Raw genomic sequence first — 17,295 nt, 5'->3', positions numbered from 1 at the left:
CCAAGTACACTAGTTGCCAGAATTGTGGAAACCTTTTGGGGAAAGTGTAATTTCGAGGTCTGGTGGCTCATAACACCACCTTTTTTTGGTTATTTGGCTATATAACCTTTGATAGAATACAGAAAATTGAACAAACTTTGTTGCATTACATTCTTCATTAAATTATCTTTCCATCGATATATAATTTTATGGTATTACTCTAAAAGAAAGTGGTGTTATGAGAGCCACCAAACCTCGGAAATACACTTTTTCCAACAGGTTTCCACAATTTTGGCCACTAGTGTAGGTGGATTGGATGCAAGGTTAATGTCTGTCCAGAAAGGAGAGCAATGTTCCTGTATTCAACCAATAGAGTGGGGTGATGCTTCAATGATGTGGCTGGCATGCTTCTACCAACAGATCTCAGTGGGTGCTAAATGAAACCACATCACATATATAGTGTCTTATTTGCATTGGTTTAAAAACTTGAGGTTTTGCACACACGTCCCCGGGAAGCCTCAAGAAGGCAAAGAATCTTGTACTATCTATAGGGCAGGACCTTTCTTCTGAATAATATCTACAAACAGGTTCCATCACTCTCCTTACATGATCCAACAGTACTAAAGGCCTCTTTACCTGGCTTCTTCTGCCTGCTGCTGAAGCTGTCTGGCCTTAGCAACATCCCCAGCCGTTTGGGAAATGAATGTCTCAGGGCACTGCAGCTTAGCTGCCAGGCTCTGAATCTCATTCATTTTCCTGAGGACTGTGGCAGTGTCAGCGGGAAGGCGAAGGGAGAGGACGTAATCGCTGACCTGCTGGATGGTAGCAGCATCAGTATCTGGATCTGCAAAGATAAGAGTGGAAAAAAGTCAAGTCGAGGCCAAGTGAGAGTATATATCTTATTCAACAAACCAGAAGCTTCCTTGAAGCAAATCAAACACTGGGTTGCTAGGGAAAGCCAGATCTGCTGCTCTTCCAAATAAAATTACAGGACAAATATTGGTGCAAAGACACACACATCTCATCTTCACCTATGTTCACTCGAAACTCTTGTCCTTACTGTTTTTTTTTCCTTGGAGATGGAAGGAAACACTGTTGTCCAATCATGGCTATGGTAAAATCCAGGATTTGCCCAGTATTTCAGAAAACAATCTGAAGAAACTGAACTCAGGCAGGCCTCCATCATATGAAGAGGAAGGGGTCTGGAGAAGGGAGCCTCCACAACATGTCGCCTCCACAACATGTGGCACAGGCTAAAGCTCTGTGTGATCAGGGTTTGAAATCATACAAGGAGCCCAAAGGCATAAAGCAGACTCTGAGATTCAGACCTTCTAGTTGTGACACCTGGAGAGCAGTGGGGACACAATGCAAGGAGCATGGCTAATGAGCATGGCTCCATTCTCCTGTGATTATTAGAACCACACAAAGGCTTTTTCTCCTGAACAGGGCTTGTGTGAGTCTAGGAATTAAAAGCATAACTGAGGCCAGTTAAGCCATGGGATGTTGATGGGCTGGGAAATGGAGGGAGAGAATGAGAATTGGCCTGTGTGGGTGTGTCAAACTGTTTATAGTATCCTTGAGCTCAGCATTAGGAAATGACCCTCTCTATCCTATTTTATACTCCTCCAAGCTCTTTATCAATCCTGACTCCTTTGCAACTGTATAACACAGTGAGAGGAGGGTGGAAAGAAAAAGTAGGTCCTTTGCCACCTCCAACCAACACTCAAAGGGTTCCTGTTGTAGACTGTACAAAGCACTGACAAGGAGCATTCCTGTTAGGATGTGGGTGATACACTAGGGGGGAAATGTGTTGTAGGTTCCCAGTGGTTCCTTATATTAGCAAAGCCAGAAATGTTCAAAAAAACAAGCAAGCAGATTGAAGAGAGAACAGAAGGGTGCTAAAAAGAAATTCAGGAAGCATCAGAAGCTAACAGTTAAGGGGGAAACTAGGCATGGACATCAAATTGTCACCATTTTGCGGGAGGGTTTCAAGCGCATACTGTACATTTAAGTTCACACAATCCAATTGGATTAACACACTTTGTCACCCTAGTGCAACAAATCGACTTTATAAAAGAATCAGCCGCTTTGCAGTTTGGAAAGTGAAGGAAACGCAATGAAAAGGGTGGGATGAATGAACGATTAACAGGAGGATATAAAAACACCCCACAAGCAAATCAGGATAAACACAGGACAAATTCTCAATGTTGTATAACCATCTCACACGCAAATCAGAACAAATGCTCAGTAAAGACTGCATAGAGTCTAACCTCTGCATAAGCTTTGTGCAAGAAAATCCAGGTGAATTCTAAATAAACAGGCTGTCTGGAGGAGCTCTTGGTTAACATTCCAGTTGTGTAGACATTCCCCTTTTGAATCTGGCCACCCTAGCTGTCAGCAGCACTTCTTATTCTCTCTACATGTAGACATTTTTCAAAGCAGCAGGAGTTAACTGGTCCATCACTCTCTGCATCTGCCACATCTGAGATGTCTCAACATTTCATGATTTATTCTCACAACCAAAGTATCCCACCCTCTCGGTATTCTCCCCTAGATACTTGTCAAATCACAGCCTTCATGCTTGTCAGTATGCACTGCTCAGGGAGAAGTCTCAAGCAAGAGATGGGGATTTAGAGAGAGCACTATTCAAATAGGCAAGTTGTTATATATAGGCTTCTAACAAAATAATATTAACTAATGATAATGCATGACTTTAAAAAAAAAGGATTGAGGAGCACATTTTCACGCTAAATAATGCCTGCAATTTAAAAACAAATGTGTTAAAATGCATAAGGAAGAAATCACCCAAGAAGATGATTGGACGATTAAATACTCAGAAATATAGTCCACTGTATTCAGCAGAGCTTACTCTAAAGTAAGAGTCCCAAGGGCTAAAGCCTAACAGTGAAATCCCATATCTATCCACTCAGGAATAAGTCCTATTGAAGTTAGCTGGCATAGGTTTGTAGCCTGAGGAATTCAACTAACGCCTAATCAGATTAGACCCAATTAAATTAATGAACTCAAGTTAGTCATGCCTATTAACTTCAGTGAGCCTAGTCTGAGTAGGACTAGTGGTTAATATCTTCTTCTTCTTCTTTACACATTGGTCTCCCCTGAAGAAGATTCTGGGCAGATACCCTTGTCTGAATTTATTTTTTTCAGGGGTGGGCAACTGAAGAACCACTAAGTCAATTAGAGATGACAGGACAGGAACTTCTAGCAAAGCAGTACAAATTAGGTCACAAATTCCAGATACTCTCATACACCCAGGAGCTCAAATGTGAAAATGTTCACCTCCAAACAAAAAAATAAGCCATGGCACCAAATCAGCTTCCTTATCATGGGATTGGTTAGTAGCACCTATGTGTTGCTGGGGAACAGGGGTGGGTGGGAAGGAAGAGCCAGGGATAGACTCTTCTCTGTGATGGTCCCAGATCCCTGGAACAGCTTCCCTAGGAAAATATGCATGGCTCCCTTCTTTGTCTACAGTTACCTCACTGAATTACTGTCAGCATTTGCATCCTAGAATTGGTAGGAACCTCAAAGCGCATCAAGTCAAACCCTCCTGCTTTGCCCGAAGTTGTGTGAAACTGTAATGTCAGAATGCCACCGATATCTTTGAAGGTAAGGCCCCCATTGACCAAACTTTTGCAACTAGATCCTGGGCTGGCATATCCTTTCTCTTAAATGCACTCCTGCACTGCCAGTACAACTTTTCTACCACATGCCCTTTACTCAAAAGTAAACTCCCACATGTTTAAAACTTGGGAAGTAGTCCAGCTCATAACCATTTGGATAAAGCTTTTGTGCGTAACCACTATGATGCACAATGGATTCTATTTCCGTACCAGCGGGCAGGAGACACAGACAATCGACAAAAGATATTGAGCAAGGAAAATACAAGCAGGAAGAATGGTTTTGTAACAGCCATCCTCGAATAGCGGCAAATTTGCTGTATGCTTTTCATCTGCTGTATTTGTCTCTGAAGGGCTTGGAGGAAGTCTTGCCTGCTATCTAATGTTTTTTCCTTTCCCCAGCAACAGCTAGCTGCTATCTATCTGGCCTTAGCATACATTTTAGAACTATTCATATTCCTGTAAGCATGAAACTTTTTAATCAATGAATTGGTCCAATGAATAGCACTTGATCATTTGCTTCATGTAGGTGTGTTTTATGAGAAAGCTGACCATTTTAAAGATAATGTAATGGCAAGTAATCAAAGACAGAAGTTTCATGCATAGACTTACCTGACAGGAAGTTGCGAACCTGGTAGATGAACTGCTGGGTGCGATGGATGTCTCCCTCTATCTGGGCCCTAGTTGAAGTCATTTGGTCTCCCAGGCTCTGGGCATTAGTCTGAATTTGGCCAACAGCTATTTCTGCAGCTCTGATCTATGTCAAACAACATGCAAGGCAGAGTCAGTTTCTAAGATCCTAAACTGGTTCCAGACTCAAAATAAAAAAATTCCTTCCAGTAGCACCTTAAAGACCAACTAAGTCAGTTCTTGGTATGAGCTTTCGTGTGCATGCACACTTCTTCAGATACACTGAAACAGAAGTTGCCAGATCCTTCTATATAGTGAGAAGGTGAGGAGAGGTATTACTCAGAAGGGTGGTGGGAATGGGAGATGGGAATGGTTCCAGACTGTCATTCATCCATACTTTCAATCTCCCTGTTTCTTAATTACCCAGTGCTTCCTAGTATTTCAGAAACAAAAAAATGTGTTTTTATAGTGAAAAATGTAGACATTGAGGAAGAAAATGAATGGTGCCATTGCCTTCTCTGCAACAACCAACAGGCACTCCAATTATCCCTGAATGTTAACGAGGCTGGCCAGGGCTGATGAAAGCCTGAGTCCAACAACTTCTGGAAGACACCCTGCCCTGTGCAGTGTACCTGTCAGACAGGGCACCCTCACAAAGCAATATTCGCCAGGTGGATCTCCCAAACTGAAAAGTTACCTGGGCAGAGTTTAAAATTGAAGGAATGCTGTTTGATGTTGGGTGTCGTGACAAACATGTTCACATGTTCACAAAAAGCCACACAGCACAAGTCATGCATTTTCCTTGGCAATTGCAAAAGAGCTTTCACTCTTTATCTCCCAAGAAAGCAAAGGTAGGAGCTCTCCTTTTCCTTTCTACACACACACACACACACACACACACACACACACACACCATCTGTGTAGTCTCCTGAAGTCGGATATTTAAGTTGTGGATATCTTGGGAGGTTTTTGTGGCAGTTTGGATGGAACTTCCAGAAAGTGAGAACACTCCAGTACAGCTCCGACCAGGGCCACATCCAGTTGTGTTTTGCTGTGGACATAATTCTCCAGGACATTCTCCAGGGCTGCAAATCTCTGACCTGATGCCACTGCAAATCTAAACATAGAAGCCACACAATCAGCTAAGTTATGCCTTCAATAATACAAAACCCCAAAATGATTCAGGGAGTTACTATCTTCATGCACTTATGGTACAGCACATCCACTGATGCACAGCACCCAGCTTTAGATGCCCAAATGGAGACAACATAAAAGGCAATCAAAGAAGAAGGTTCTATGGGATGGCCAAGGCCCTTGACATGTAGAGAGCTCACTGCTGGTTGGAGATGACCCAGAAGACATTTCCCACTGGGAGGGGCACACAGATAGCTCAAAGGACTGCTTGGGAGTCAGTGGGGGTGGGATGGGGAAGGGGAAAAGGAGTCACAATGATACATGAAGGGAGGAGGGCGGGTCACTTTTTTCCAGTCTGTGTCCGTTTTGCACCTGCTCATTCTTAAGTCCATTCCATCCAATTTCCTGCAGCTAATTGACAGCCAGTGCAATTCTTCCAGCAGCAGGGTAACATGATAGCAAAAGGTGACCAGAGCAGCCTCCACATCTTACACTAGCTGCAGTTTCCAGGTCAACCTCAAGGGCAGCCCCAAAGAGAGAGCTGAACATTGCTGTTCTGCTTTAATACTTCATACACAAATAATGCTTTGGATTCTCATAAATATTAAGTAAAATTTCCCAGAAAGGGATTAAAAGCACTGCCACAGCAGCAAGCTAAAAGAAACCATTTGCAGCCCCACGGAGCCACAAATGGACAGGGCAACTATTGTAAGCCCTACCTTTTCTTACTACATTCCAGTCACACAAAATCCAGAGATTTCTACATACACACTATATCTACATATTTCTCCATCCTGGCAAGCAAAAGGCAGGCCAGGCCAAAGCACTCAAGGGGCGCAGTTCTTGGCTGATGAAGGAACATGGCCTGGAAAGTGTCTCAAGGGACAGAGAGTCAATGGGTACTGCCTTGGGTATTTGGGTTGGAGGTCCTTCACCCTTACTCCAGGAGGAAAGCAGACATCCTCTCCCCACCCCAACTACGAACAACTGTAGGGTTCACAGGAGATAAAGAGATCCAGAGGCAGTTGAGATTCCTGATATCCCCAACTCCTCCACACCCATAGATTTCATTTGAGAGCACTTGCGCTGAAATGCAGCAAGATTAGATGGGTGATTTTTCATTTAAACTGGAGATGCTGGCATCAGTCTCCATGGCAATAGTAGAACTGCAGAAAAGAGGAATAAAAAAACCCAATAACAATAACTGACTTTGGCCCCAAACAACCTTCCGCCTCATTAGTCTGCAGCCATTATTGGGCTGCAGTCAGAACAATAGGAAGCAGTGTTCACTGGGTAACAATTTATGAGGCAAATTGAGCAATGATGCTATGCAGTGGCACCTTTGGCAGAGGTTAACTGCTGGCTTCACCTTATTAATGGCAGGAGTCAAGTTTGGAGAGAAGGCCATTTCAGCCTGCAGAGTCTCCAGTCCCGACCCATGGCTTGCAAGATCACTCTCTAGCTCCTCAGCACTCTGCCTGTTTTCCACAGACTGGGCCAGCAGCCTGGAAGAGCCAGCTATGCGCAAGCTGGCATTGGAAGATGTCTGATGCGCAGAGCTGAGTGTCTTGAAAGCTCCTAGGGAAACAAAGGAAAAAATGATGTTTAGATGGCTTAGTGACTCACAATGCAGCTTTCCTTTCCAAGGCCTCCTGGTATGGAGTTCTACCTTGAAAAAAGGAGGAAGGAGGATCTGCCAGAGCAGTGAATCACAAGGACGCCAGCTGAAAAGCACTTGCCAATCGCCATTCACATGAAACTGCTTAATGGCTGTTTTTCTCTTGCATTAGTGTTTTGTTTTGAAAATGTATTATACAAAGCTAAGCTGTACTGTACATGGTATGGTAGAGATGTGCCTCTGCCACCTGCAGCTCCAAGATTCATATCAGAACTCAGCAAGCTGAGGTATGTGGTCCAACACACCTCCTTCCTTCCATCAGGGTTCAGAAAAGGTTCAGAAAAGGAGGCAAAACTGAAGCTACTGCAGTAAGTGAACATGTAGGTTTGAGAAAGTGCTGGAGGATCAGTGCTGCATCCTCCTTAGCCTTCCAGAGTAAATATATTACAGTGGTACCTCAGGTTACATACGCTTCAGGTTACATATGCTTCAGGTTACAGACTCCACTAACCCAGAAATAGTGCTTCGGGTTAAGAACTTTGCTTCAGGATGAGAACAGAAATCATTCTCCGGCGGCGCGGCAGCAGCAGGAGGCCCCATTAGCTAAAGTGGTGCTTCAGGTTAAGAACAGTTTCAGGTTAAGAACGGACCTCCGGAACGAATTAAGTACTTAACGCGAGGTACCACTGTACATCCAGAGTTGCCATCACACTTCACCTACAGCAAAATCCGGAAGCTAATTTGGAGCTTCCTAATCAAGGGAAACATCCAGTGATTTTCAAGGGAAGCAAAAAAAAGTTTCAATCAGACTGGTGATAATTCCCTGGAGGGGAGAATGTTCTGCACACTTCTAATTAGAGCACCAAGCAGGAACAGAAACAAAACATACATTTCTTGAAATGGCCTACTAATACCACTGGGGTGTGTCTGGAAAGCCTCAGAGCAGCACTTTGCTGGTAAGAACTATAGACTCTGTGATGTGAGTGAGAAGAATAATTAGAAACGCCTTGCAGATCTGCCCGAGACTGGAGCCCGGGGTCAATTCACAAACTGAAAGTCATTCTTTTTGATGTAGAGTTGTTAAGTTACTTTGAAGCACTGCAAAATCTGTTTTTCTAGATATGCTAGTGGGATGAGGCTACACACCCTGAGCGGTGGGGCCGGTTTCATAACACCTTTAACACAGGGGGGAAGAAGAAGAAATATATTCCATCCACAGTAGGTTGCCATTTTTAAGCAGCTGAAAACAAAAGTGCTGTGTGCAAATGACCAAAGCTTCCTCTGAGGGTCACTAGGAAATGTGCTTTTGTGAGAGTGCAATGTTGTCTCTGATATAAGCTCCTGTGCTTGGATCCACTCTTACATGCAAAGGGGGGAGGGTTGGAAGAGGAAAAATGAGAAGTGGGAAAGATTGAGAAAGTCTGACTTAAGTTGAAGATCTCTCTTCTTCAATTTCTTTCAGGCAGGACACAAAATCCACAATATGGCAAAGCCGTCCATTAATCAGATAATTGTCCGTATTTACAGTAGGAGATACAGCCGCTTATGTATGAACTGATGAACGTAGTGGTTGAAACACAGGTATTATACCTGAGACATCTGTGCTTCGGCTGGCTTCAAACTGAGCCTTCTTGTTTTGGTACTCAGTGATGATCAGAATCAGGCTTCTATCAAGATTATCCATATCTATGGATAAAGAGGATGCTTCATCCCTGAAAGGTATTTCATGTCTTAAACCTTCAATGGTCTGCCTGGAATTAACAAAACAAAACAAAACAAAACAGGATAGTTGGTTTTGGTTTCCGCCTACATCTTGTAATTATTCTCTTTCTTTCATCCAGTGATTACTGCCCTTAAAACTTTCATGCCAACATACGCCCATAAAATCAGTGGCACTTCTTTGAAATAAAGCTTGAAGATTCTGACTCATATATCAGCAGCCGAGTACCCACTGGTATCAAATATAGGACAACAAATATAACGGAAGGGACAGAACAGAATTTTAATTTAATACTATTATTTGTTTGCTAATTTTCTATACAACCCTCCATCTGAGGATCACAGGGCAGTTTATAATAATTAACAGACAAGGACTGAAGTGGATGAAGTAATTAAAACAATTGATTCAAACATATAATCATTGAATGGGCAGCTGGATACCACCTTGAATGTGCACAGTGTTTCACAGATTTTATACTGTGAAACAAATGAAAGCATGTCATTAGTATTCTGTGCCCCTATGAAAGACTAAAAGACTGACTTCTTCATAGACTGCCAGTGAATCAAGGGGCTCCTGCAGACGATCTGCTTATTGAACATTCATTCCACTTTGTTTGCACAAAGTTTACACAGAGGTTAGACTATGTGAGTTCTTTCTTGAGTATTCATTCCTATCTTGTTTGCAGGGCAGTAATGTAACAATGCGGGACGCGGGTGGTGCTGTGGGTAAAAGCCTCAGCACCTTGGGCTTGCCAATCGAAAGGTTGGCGGTTCGAATCCCCGTGGCGGGGTGCGCTCCCGTTGCTCGGTCCCAGCGCCTGCCAACCTAGCAGTTCGAAAGCACCCTCGGGTGCAAGTAGATAAATAGGGACCGCTTACTGGCAGGAAGGTAAACGGCATTTCCGTGTGCTGCGCTGGCTCGCCAGATGCAGCTTTGTCACGCTGGCCACGTGACCCGGAAGTGTCTCCGGACAGCGCTGGCCCTCGGCCTCTTAAGTGAGATGGGCGCACAACCCTAGAGTCTGTCAAGACTGGCCCGTACGGGCAGGGGTACCTTTACCTTTTAATGTAACAATGAGCCTTCATCCTGATTGGTTGCCTGGCATTCATATGTCTTACCCACATTTTTAAGTACATTTCCTTGTCATTTTCCTAGCCACTCTTTTTCGAGTTGGATTTGTCTCGCTAGAGCAACAGAGCACTTTAATCCAACTTCACAAACCTCCATTTACAATATGCACTTGAATCCCTCTCACAAAACAGTGACAGTCTGGAGGCACCCAAGGAAGGATTGGCAAGGAACTAGGGCCCCTCTCTAGGTCCCCGGCAACGCAGGAATCTTTAGCGCAAGGTGGGGCTTGAACCTGCAACCCTGAGATTAAGCATCTCATGCTCTACGCATTAAGTAGAAGAGAGACTGCTTAAAAGCAAAGCATCAGAGATTGTTATCTGCATGCTTTGGACAATGCTTGCTTGCTGCCAGTAAGTAGAATGCAATTCCTGTTCACCTGATCGTAGCAATGGCATTGGCCACCTGATCCAGCCCTTGCTCCGTCAAGAGGGGGTTTCCCAGGATCCCTTGGATGAGCTGCACTTCGCCTTCTGCTTCTAAGAGGCGGGTGCTGAAGCCGGAGCTCATTGTCCCCACCGGAAGCCGCTGGGTGGAATTTTTCAAGGTGGCCTGGCGCAAGCCAAACCTATGGAGCTCATCATCATAGGCCTGGAAGCAAGGGTTGCATGCCTCACAGTGGTCGTAGTCGCCACAGTAGCCCCGCTGGCACTGGTCACAGCGGTCTCCAGTAAAGCCGGGACGGCAAAGACATCTGCCTGTCAGCTTGTCACAGCCCATTTCCTCTGTGCCCTGGAAGTTGCAGTTGCAAGCTGTTGAAAGAGAACAAGAAGGGTCTGGATCCCTCAAAAATAGTCACAGGCTTTACTTGCTGGTTACAGGCTGACATTTCCACAGTGCATCCCTCTGGCTGCTCACTCTTCTCCCCAACAGCAAGCTGTTAGAGAAGGAGGGAGATAAACTACAACCATATCGGGAGGGCCACAGGCTCCTCCAGACCTGAGTTAGATGGAACAGCAAGAGGGCAAGAACCATTTAAATACCCAGTGGTTTACAGGTGAGTGCAACCTGCATTCCTTACCTCTACATCCTGTCCTGACATCTCCATAAGACTGGTCCGGACAAACCCGTACTTCAGGAGCAGAGCATGTCAGGCCCCCATAGCCTTCTCTGCATGGACACTGCCCTGTAAACTGCAAAACAAGAGAGAAAGATGCCAGGGAGGAAATCTCTTTGACGTAGAACTGCAGAGTTAGGCCTGTTGGTCTGGAGAATAATTGAGTTCCAGAAGGGATTTACGAGGAAAAGCTCCAACTTCGGCCTCAGCTGCTTGTTTTTCATGAGAAAGCATTCGTGGTAGGAATAGAAAAATCCGTCTATTTCCGTTACAGGTTAGTTTCACATGTATTTGAGCATTATGTTCAGTTTTAGGTCTGTTACATTCTATGTTTTACAGTGTTGGGGGGGGGGGTTTAATGCAAAAGAAAAACTACATTTAAATGGTACACATGTTGTACTCATCCTTCCCCTAAAATACATGGGATTGCAACGAATGCTATTCCTACTCAGAGGAGGCCCATTGAAATTGATGGACATGACCAACTTAGGCTTTTTCATCTCAATGGATCTACTCTGAGTAAAAGTCAGTTACCAGCCACAGTCCTGTATGCTTTTTAATGCTCCCCCACAAATATGCATTGTTGTATGCATTTTTCCATAAAACATAAATTTCGTGTGCATTTTTAAAAACTGCCTCGCAAAATCCAGAGAAAAGTGTGATCTGATGGACAGCTGCATTTTAATCCACATAGCCATCAGGGACCAGCAAATGAGGCCACTTTGCTTTAAAATGAATTTTTCCTCCATCCCTAATTCAAACAGGCAACAGCAACCCCCATGCCCAGATATACAGCCTCAGTTAGTAAAATCTGCAGAAAGCATTACCACCCAATACCACCGAATGTACTAAGTACTCTCAACGGTAGCCTAGCTACTGAGCAAAACAGCTTCCCCCTCTCTCTGCAGGACTAAGAAGACAATGCCCTGATCGTGGTGCTACAAAGTGCAATGGCCCAGAATTTCCCTCTTCCCGCCCACCTCTAGAGCTGTAAGCTCCTGCACTGCTGCTTCGTGGGCAGTACCTGGTTACATTGAGGGCTGCGTGAATGCTGAGGGTCACAGTTGCAAGCCTGGCAGCCCTGCCCACTCGCAATTTTCCAGTGATTGGCGGCGCATTCATCACACTTGTCTCCCACCACATTGGGGAGGCAAGAACAGCGGCCCGTCTCGTCGTCGCATGGCACGTTGCGGCGGCTGCCTAAAACGCTGCAGGCGCAATCTGGAAAACAAAGGAGCCAGCATTTGTGTCGGAACTACTGGGGGATGCTCCTGGGGTTTGCGCAGGAGGTATCAGGTCTCCTGTGAAGCTGTGGGTACAGGGTGATATAGAAATAAATAAATAAAATCAAAGCTGATGAAACCCTTCAGTCCACCAGTAGCAAAGTCTTGTTCTAAAATCTTCAGTGCTGGCTCCAGGTTTTGAAAGTCATGCCAATGGCAGGTGGAGCCAGGGTCAAAAGAAGGTGGGCTAATGAATGTAAATGTGACCTTTCTGCATTTGGCTATTTTCTATATACCCCTCTCTGTCTTCCATCCAGCCAAGCAAGGGGAACGTCCAGAGGGCCAGATAGGGAGGGGTGTTGGGGGCAGATTCGCCTCCAGTCCCCAGCTCTGCTATAGACTTCCTGCAACACATTGATCTGGAAGAAGGAAAGGATCTCCCTGGAAGTATTGGTGATCCCCACCCATCTGGCTGCAGACCAGATCCTGGTGCTGTTGGAGGAAACTGATTTTCTAGACCATTTCAGTCAATGTTTGGGGCTGGTTTTAGCACAGAAACTGCTTTGGCCACCCTTCGTGACCACCTCTGTTGGGGGAGAGACAGGGGAAATGTATCCTCATGTCCTCAACCTCTCATCAATGTGTCCTTGATGTCTCACGGGCTTTCAATACCATTGGCCACTGTATCTGGGGCAGATGTCTGAGTTGGGGGCAGCACCACTTGCAGTGGTTCCAGTCCTACTTGGATGGACATTTCCAGAGAGTGGTGCTCAGGGAGTGCTCTTCAACACTATGAAGCCTCCAATGTGGGGTTCCTCATGGTTCAATTTTATCCCCCATGCTGTTTAACATCTACATGAAACTGCTGGGTGGGGTCACCCAGAGCTTTGGAGTACATTGTCAGCAATATGCTCTGCTTCTCCTTTACATCTGCAGATGCGGCAGTGGGCAGGTGCTGGCTCCCCACTTGAGGAACGCTCTCCCCAGGGAGGCTCACCTGGTGCCTTCATTACACATCTTTAGTTTACACATCTTTAGTCACCAGGGGAAAACATTCCTCTTCTCCCAGGCCTTTGGCTAATTAAACAATCTATGGCTTTTAAAACTGTGTGACAGATGGGATATTGTTTTCATTTGTTATCCCTTTTCGGGCTATTATACTGTAAACCCCCCTGTGAGCCTTAGATGAAGGGTGGTATAGAAATTTACTAAATCTATCCAGCATCAAATTAAGAATGAAGGCTGGTTGCTCTTCATGCTTGATGTCACCACAGACATTGCAATTATCAAAGCATGCATCTCAGACTGGAGCTGAGCATCATGAGACACCAAGGTCTGCATTTCAAATTAAGGAGATGCACTCTTTAGCAACATCACTAATCAATTACAGTTTTGAACTGAGGCTATGACAGACAGTGCCCATTACCACTCCAGATACTAGTCATATCCAAGCAGATATTGTTCCATGAATTTAGATTTGTTTCCTCAGCACAGACCCTTCCCCCGCTCAGCTGACCACAGGAGGTCAGGCTTCTAATGAATAATGGCAGGAACGTACAAAACTGCCTTCTATTGAGCCAGCAAACTAGTCCACCTCACAAACTGACTGGCAGTAGCTCTCCAAGGTTCCATGAAGAGAACATTCCCAGCTGGAGATGTCGGGGACTGAACCTGGAACCTTCTGCATGGAAGCATTTGCTGTGCCACTAGGCTACAGTCCTTCCCCAAGGTGATTCTGTCCAGCTATTGCTGTCATGTTCTGCGGCTGTTCTCCAAGATCAAGCTTAGCAAAGCAGCTACTGCCACCTGCTGGGAGGCAGCTGAAACCCATCAGTATAGCCACTTGCAGAGGCTACATTTCATTTTAATCTAAAGCAAGGCAAGGTCTGCCCAAGAGATTGCGGCGGATAAATGAAGGTGGATCTAGAGACGTGAGATTGGTTATCTAAGCCAAGCCTCAGTTGAAACCATATGCCACAAGGGACCTGCCTGGAGGATAAGCGTTAAGATCTTCAGATCTGTGTGAAATTGAAAGAAAAACTCTTTCCCTCTTCTTCCATCTTCCTAGGGCTATGTTTTGAATGTTTCAACCTGCTCTGTTTAAAAAAAAACATTTTTTTTAAGGCTAGATTGCCCTTACATAGTATGCTGTTGTGGACTGGTTGAATGCAGAGAAATGATGGGAGAAGTCAGCTGGGGAACCCCCAGGGGAAGGCGGCTTAGAGCCAGGGGACTAGTGGTGGGACAACAATGAGTGGTTAGAGGGAGAAGAGGGAAGAAGACTGGGAGGAGGAGGTGTTGGAAGGCGAAGAGGTAACAGGGTTTGGTGAGCAGGAAGAGTCTGTGGCAGAGAGAAGTTCTTTATCAGGGGAAGAGGAGGAGGAGTTTGGATTTGATATCCCGCTTCATCACTACCCTAAGGAGTCTCAAAGCGGCTAACATTCTCCTTTCCCTTCCTCCCCCACAACAAACACTCTGTGAGTTGAGTGGGGCTGAGAGACTTCAAAGAAGTGTGACTCGCCCAAGGTCACCCAGCAGCTGCATGTGAAGGAGCGGGGACGCAAACCCGGTTCACCAGATTACGAGTCCACCGCTCTTAACCACTACACCACACTGACTCTAAAGCAGGAAAGCAGGGAGGCCAAGAGAGAGAGACAACTCCAGCTGGTGAAGAGGCATGAGTGTCTCCCCCTCCTGCTGCAACAAGCTCCACCCCCCACCCCACCCCTGGTCTCCCAGAACCAGGAGATAGCTCACACAGGTGCAGTCTCAGTTTGCTTAGGGGAAACCCCAGAAAGGAGGGGACTTGGGCAGCAGTTTCAGCAACTGCTTCAAGGTGGCAAGACCTACCAGAGATGAGTTTCTATGCTCATTAGACCTGACAGCCCTGTGCAGATCCTGTTTTTTTGCTAATAAAGAGTTAACTCAACTTGCCCAGTGTGATTGACTGCTGGCTTGCTGGTGGTGGCTGTGTGAAAATGGTCCAGGTTTTGCTCACATTGAATTGTTCTTCTCACAGCTTATGTGCTGCATTCATACTAGTGCAACAGCACAAGCAGAGCTTCACCAATATTATGGTCTCTTGAGTTACAGAGAAAGGATTACCAAAGAGGGTGGATCCCCCATGAAGACACGTGTTTGACTTATTTGGGGCCTTTGAAGTAACTAAATAGGGGTCATGTGAGAGCTTTATAAAATTATGAACAGTGGAGAAAGAAATGCTTGTCTCTCAAAACATGAGAATGGCTATAGGTTCCAAACAAACACAAGGGAAGAATTTCTTCACCCACTGTACAGTTTTCATGTATGGAATGAATTGTAATGGGATGTAGTGATCGCTACTAGTTTAGACAGCTTTAATCTACATATTTATCTATCTCTATCACAGTGTATAAAGGGCCCTCCCAAAGAAATAAACATTTGATTGTTAATAAACAGCAGGAGGTGGCTATCTCCACCATGCCCACATCTAGCATGGCATGGTTGAAATTTGACTAACCTCTGCAACCTTGGGGGTTAGAGTTGGTTAACTGGGTGAATCCAGGCTTGCACAAATGACAACGGCCTCCTTGCACATTGTCCTTACAGACACAGCGGCCCGTCTGGGGGTCACAACTGGAGTTAGGAACAGTGCCATCTGGGTCACATTCACAAGCTAAAAAGAGAAGACATGGAATCAACAAATTTTAAAGGTACAGGCCGAAGCAAAAAGGTGTCATCAAAACCTGAGCTTTGTGTAGGGGTTTAGCATTGCCTTGTTCCTCATCATTTCTTTCTCCCACTCTTCATTTGCAGACAGGGTTGCCCATTCAGGATTCCTGTCTCTCACTTGAAATTGGCACAAAAGATTGCGGAAAACAAGCCCGTTCATTTTTCTCTGGTCAGCTTTACTGCTCCTTCCTTTTAAATGCATAGGAAAATGCACTTGGAACTTGGAACTTGAGGATTCTAGTTCAGGGGGGAGCAAGAGGAAAGCCTCATCATCTCCTCCAGTTACCAAAATAGAGACTCAGAAAAAGAATTGTGAGTTCCAAAGATGGGACACAAGGAAGGACGTGAAGAATCTGGAGGCATATCTACATTTCAGATTCAACTTAAAATACAGAAAATGTTTCTTTTGAGCACCAATCTTACAGGGGAATTCTCTCTACCATTGGAATAAGGCAGACTACATATTCAAATATTATCTTTTAAAAAAGATTATGCAAAAACTCATGAAGAAAATGCTTAAGCACCCACTTACGGAGACAAGCTTCTGGGTGATCAAGTTCAAAACGCTTATTACGGAAAAACTTGGTCTTGCAATGTTCACAGTTCCTCCCTGCCGTATTGTGCTGGCAGTCTTCACAAACGCCCCCACTCACACCCCCACTGGCTTGGTACACGGCTGGGTCAAAATGACATTTGTTAGAATGACCGTTACAGTTGCACCCTAGGAGAAAAGAGACAGAGCCATTTCTGAAACGAAGTTCAAGGAAAACAATAGTGCCTATACTTTTCAACTTCACCACTGGGTGGCGCTTGGGCCTCCCTCTTCAATTAGTTCTACAGCAAGTGTATAAATCCATAAGGTATATCACATTGTGGGTCCACACAGAACATGCAAAACAGCCAGAGTGCAAGGTTTAGGACTTTAGGGAACATCAATTCACCAGCACTGTTCTATACACACACTGCAATTTCCCCAAACTTGCCTGTTTTCTCCAAACTGATGGAGGAAGTTTGACAAGAAACAGTTAGCTTCTTTGCAAATGGAAATCACAGCTCTCCTCTCATCTGCCTCAGCCTTTTTAAAGATGTTTGCTAGTAGATTCTTTTAAACACTCCTTCCTGTACTTCTTACCTCAGCTTCCCCTTTCCCTGATCACCTCCACCCTTTTAGGAATCTGCAGATCCCATAACTGATGAGAAACCCAGTACTTTTTTCTCTCATTTTGACTCAAGAAAATCAACATTTTACAGTTCAAATCGGGAAAACTAAATACAGTTAATGGACAAAAGTACAAAGATTCACAAAATGTTTAGGGGTATGTCTACCCCTGCATCCCCCCCCCCCGATAAAAAAAAGCATTGGAGAAACCACAATATTTCCAGTGGCTACAATGAACAAAGTATGCACAGTCAAACCTCAGTTTTCAAACGTCTCAGCTGCCAAACATTTCAGAAGC

The 17,295-nt window shown here is 44.9% G+C and overlaps 1 protein-coding gene across 1 annotated transcript in view; it reads right to left on the bottom strand.

Moving 5' to 3' along the window:
• Window positions 1-17,295, bottom strand: part of LAMB3 (laminin subunit beta 3) — a 56,966-nt gene that overhangs the window by 9,173 nt on the left and 30,498 nt on the right. The window contains exons 12-21 of the mRNA XM_083508816.1: window positions 16,371-16,559; window positions 15,627-15,782; window positions 11,929-12,125; window positions 10,869-10,980; window positions 10,227-10,599; window positions 8,590-8,750; window positions 6,751-6,959; window positions 5,161-5,364; window positions 4,230-4,374; window positions 616-823 (exon numbers count right to left, since the gene is read on the bottom strand). Coding sequence (XP_083364942.1) covers window positions 616-823; window positions 4,230-4,374; window positions 5,161-5,364; window positions 6,751-6,959; window positions 8,590-8,750; window positions 10,227-10,599; window positions 10,869-10,980; window positions 11,929-12,125; window positions 15,627-15,782; window positions 16,371-16,559 — 1,954 coding nt within the window. The remainder of the gene's footprint in view (window positions 1-615; window positions 824-4,229; window positions 4,375-5,160; window positions 5,365-6,750; window positions 6,960-8,589; window positions 8,751-10,226; window positions 10,600-10,868; window positions 10,981-11,928; window positions 12,126-15,626; window positions 15,783-16,370; window positions 16,560-17,295) is intronic.

The sequence above is a fragment of the Podarcis liolepis genome (assembly GCF_965112155.1).
Source record: "Podarcis liolepis genome assembly, chromosome: 6".
NCBI classification, from domain to species: Eukaryota; Metazoa; Chordata; class Lepidosauria; order Squamata; family Lacertidae; genus Podarcis; species Podarcis liolepis.
The sequence above is the reverse complement of the archived record's forward strand: the minus strand, read 5'-3'. Positions and strand labels throughout refer to the sequence as shown.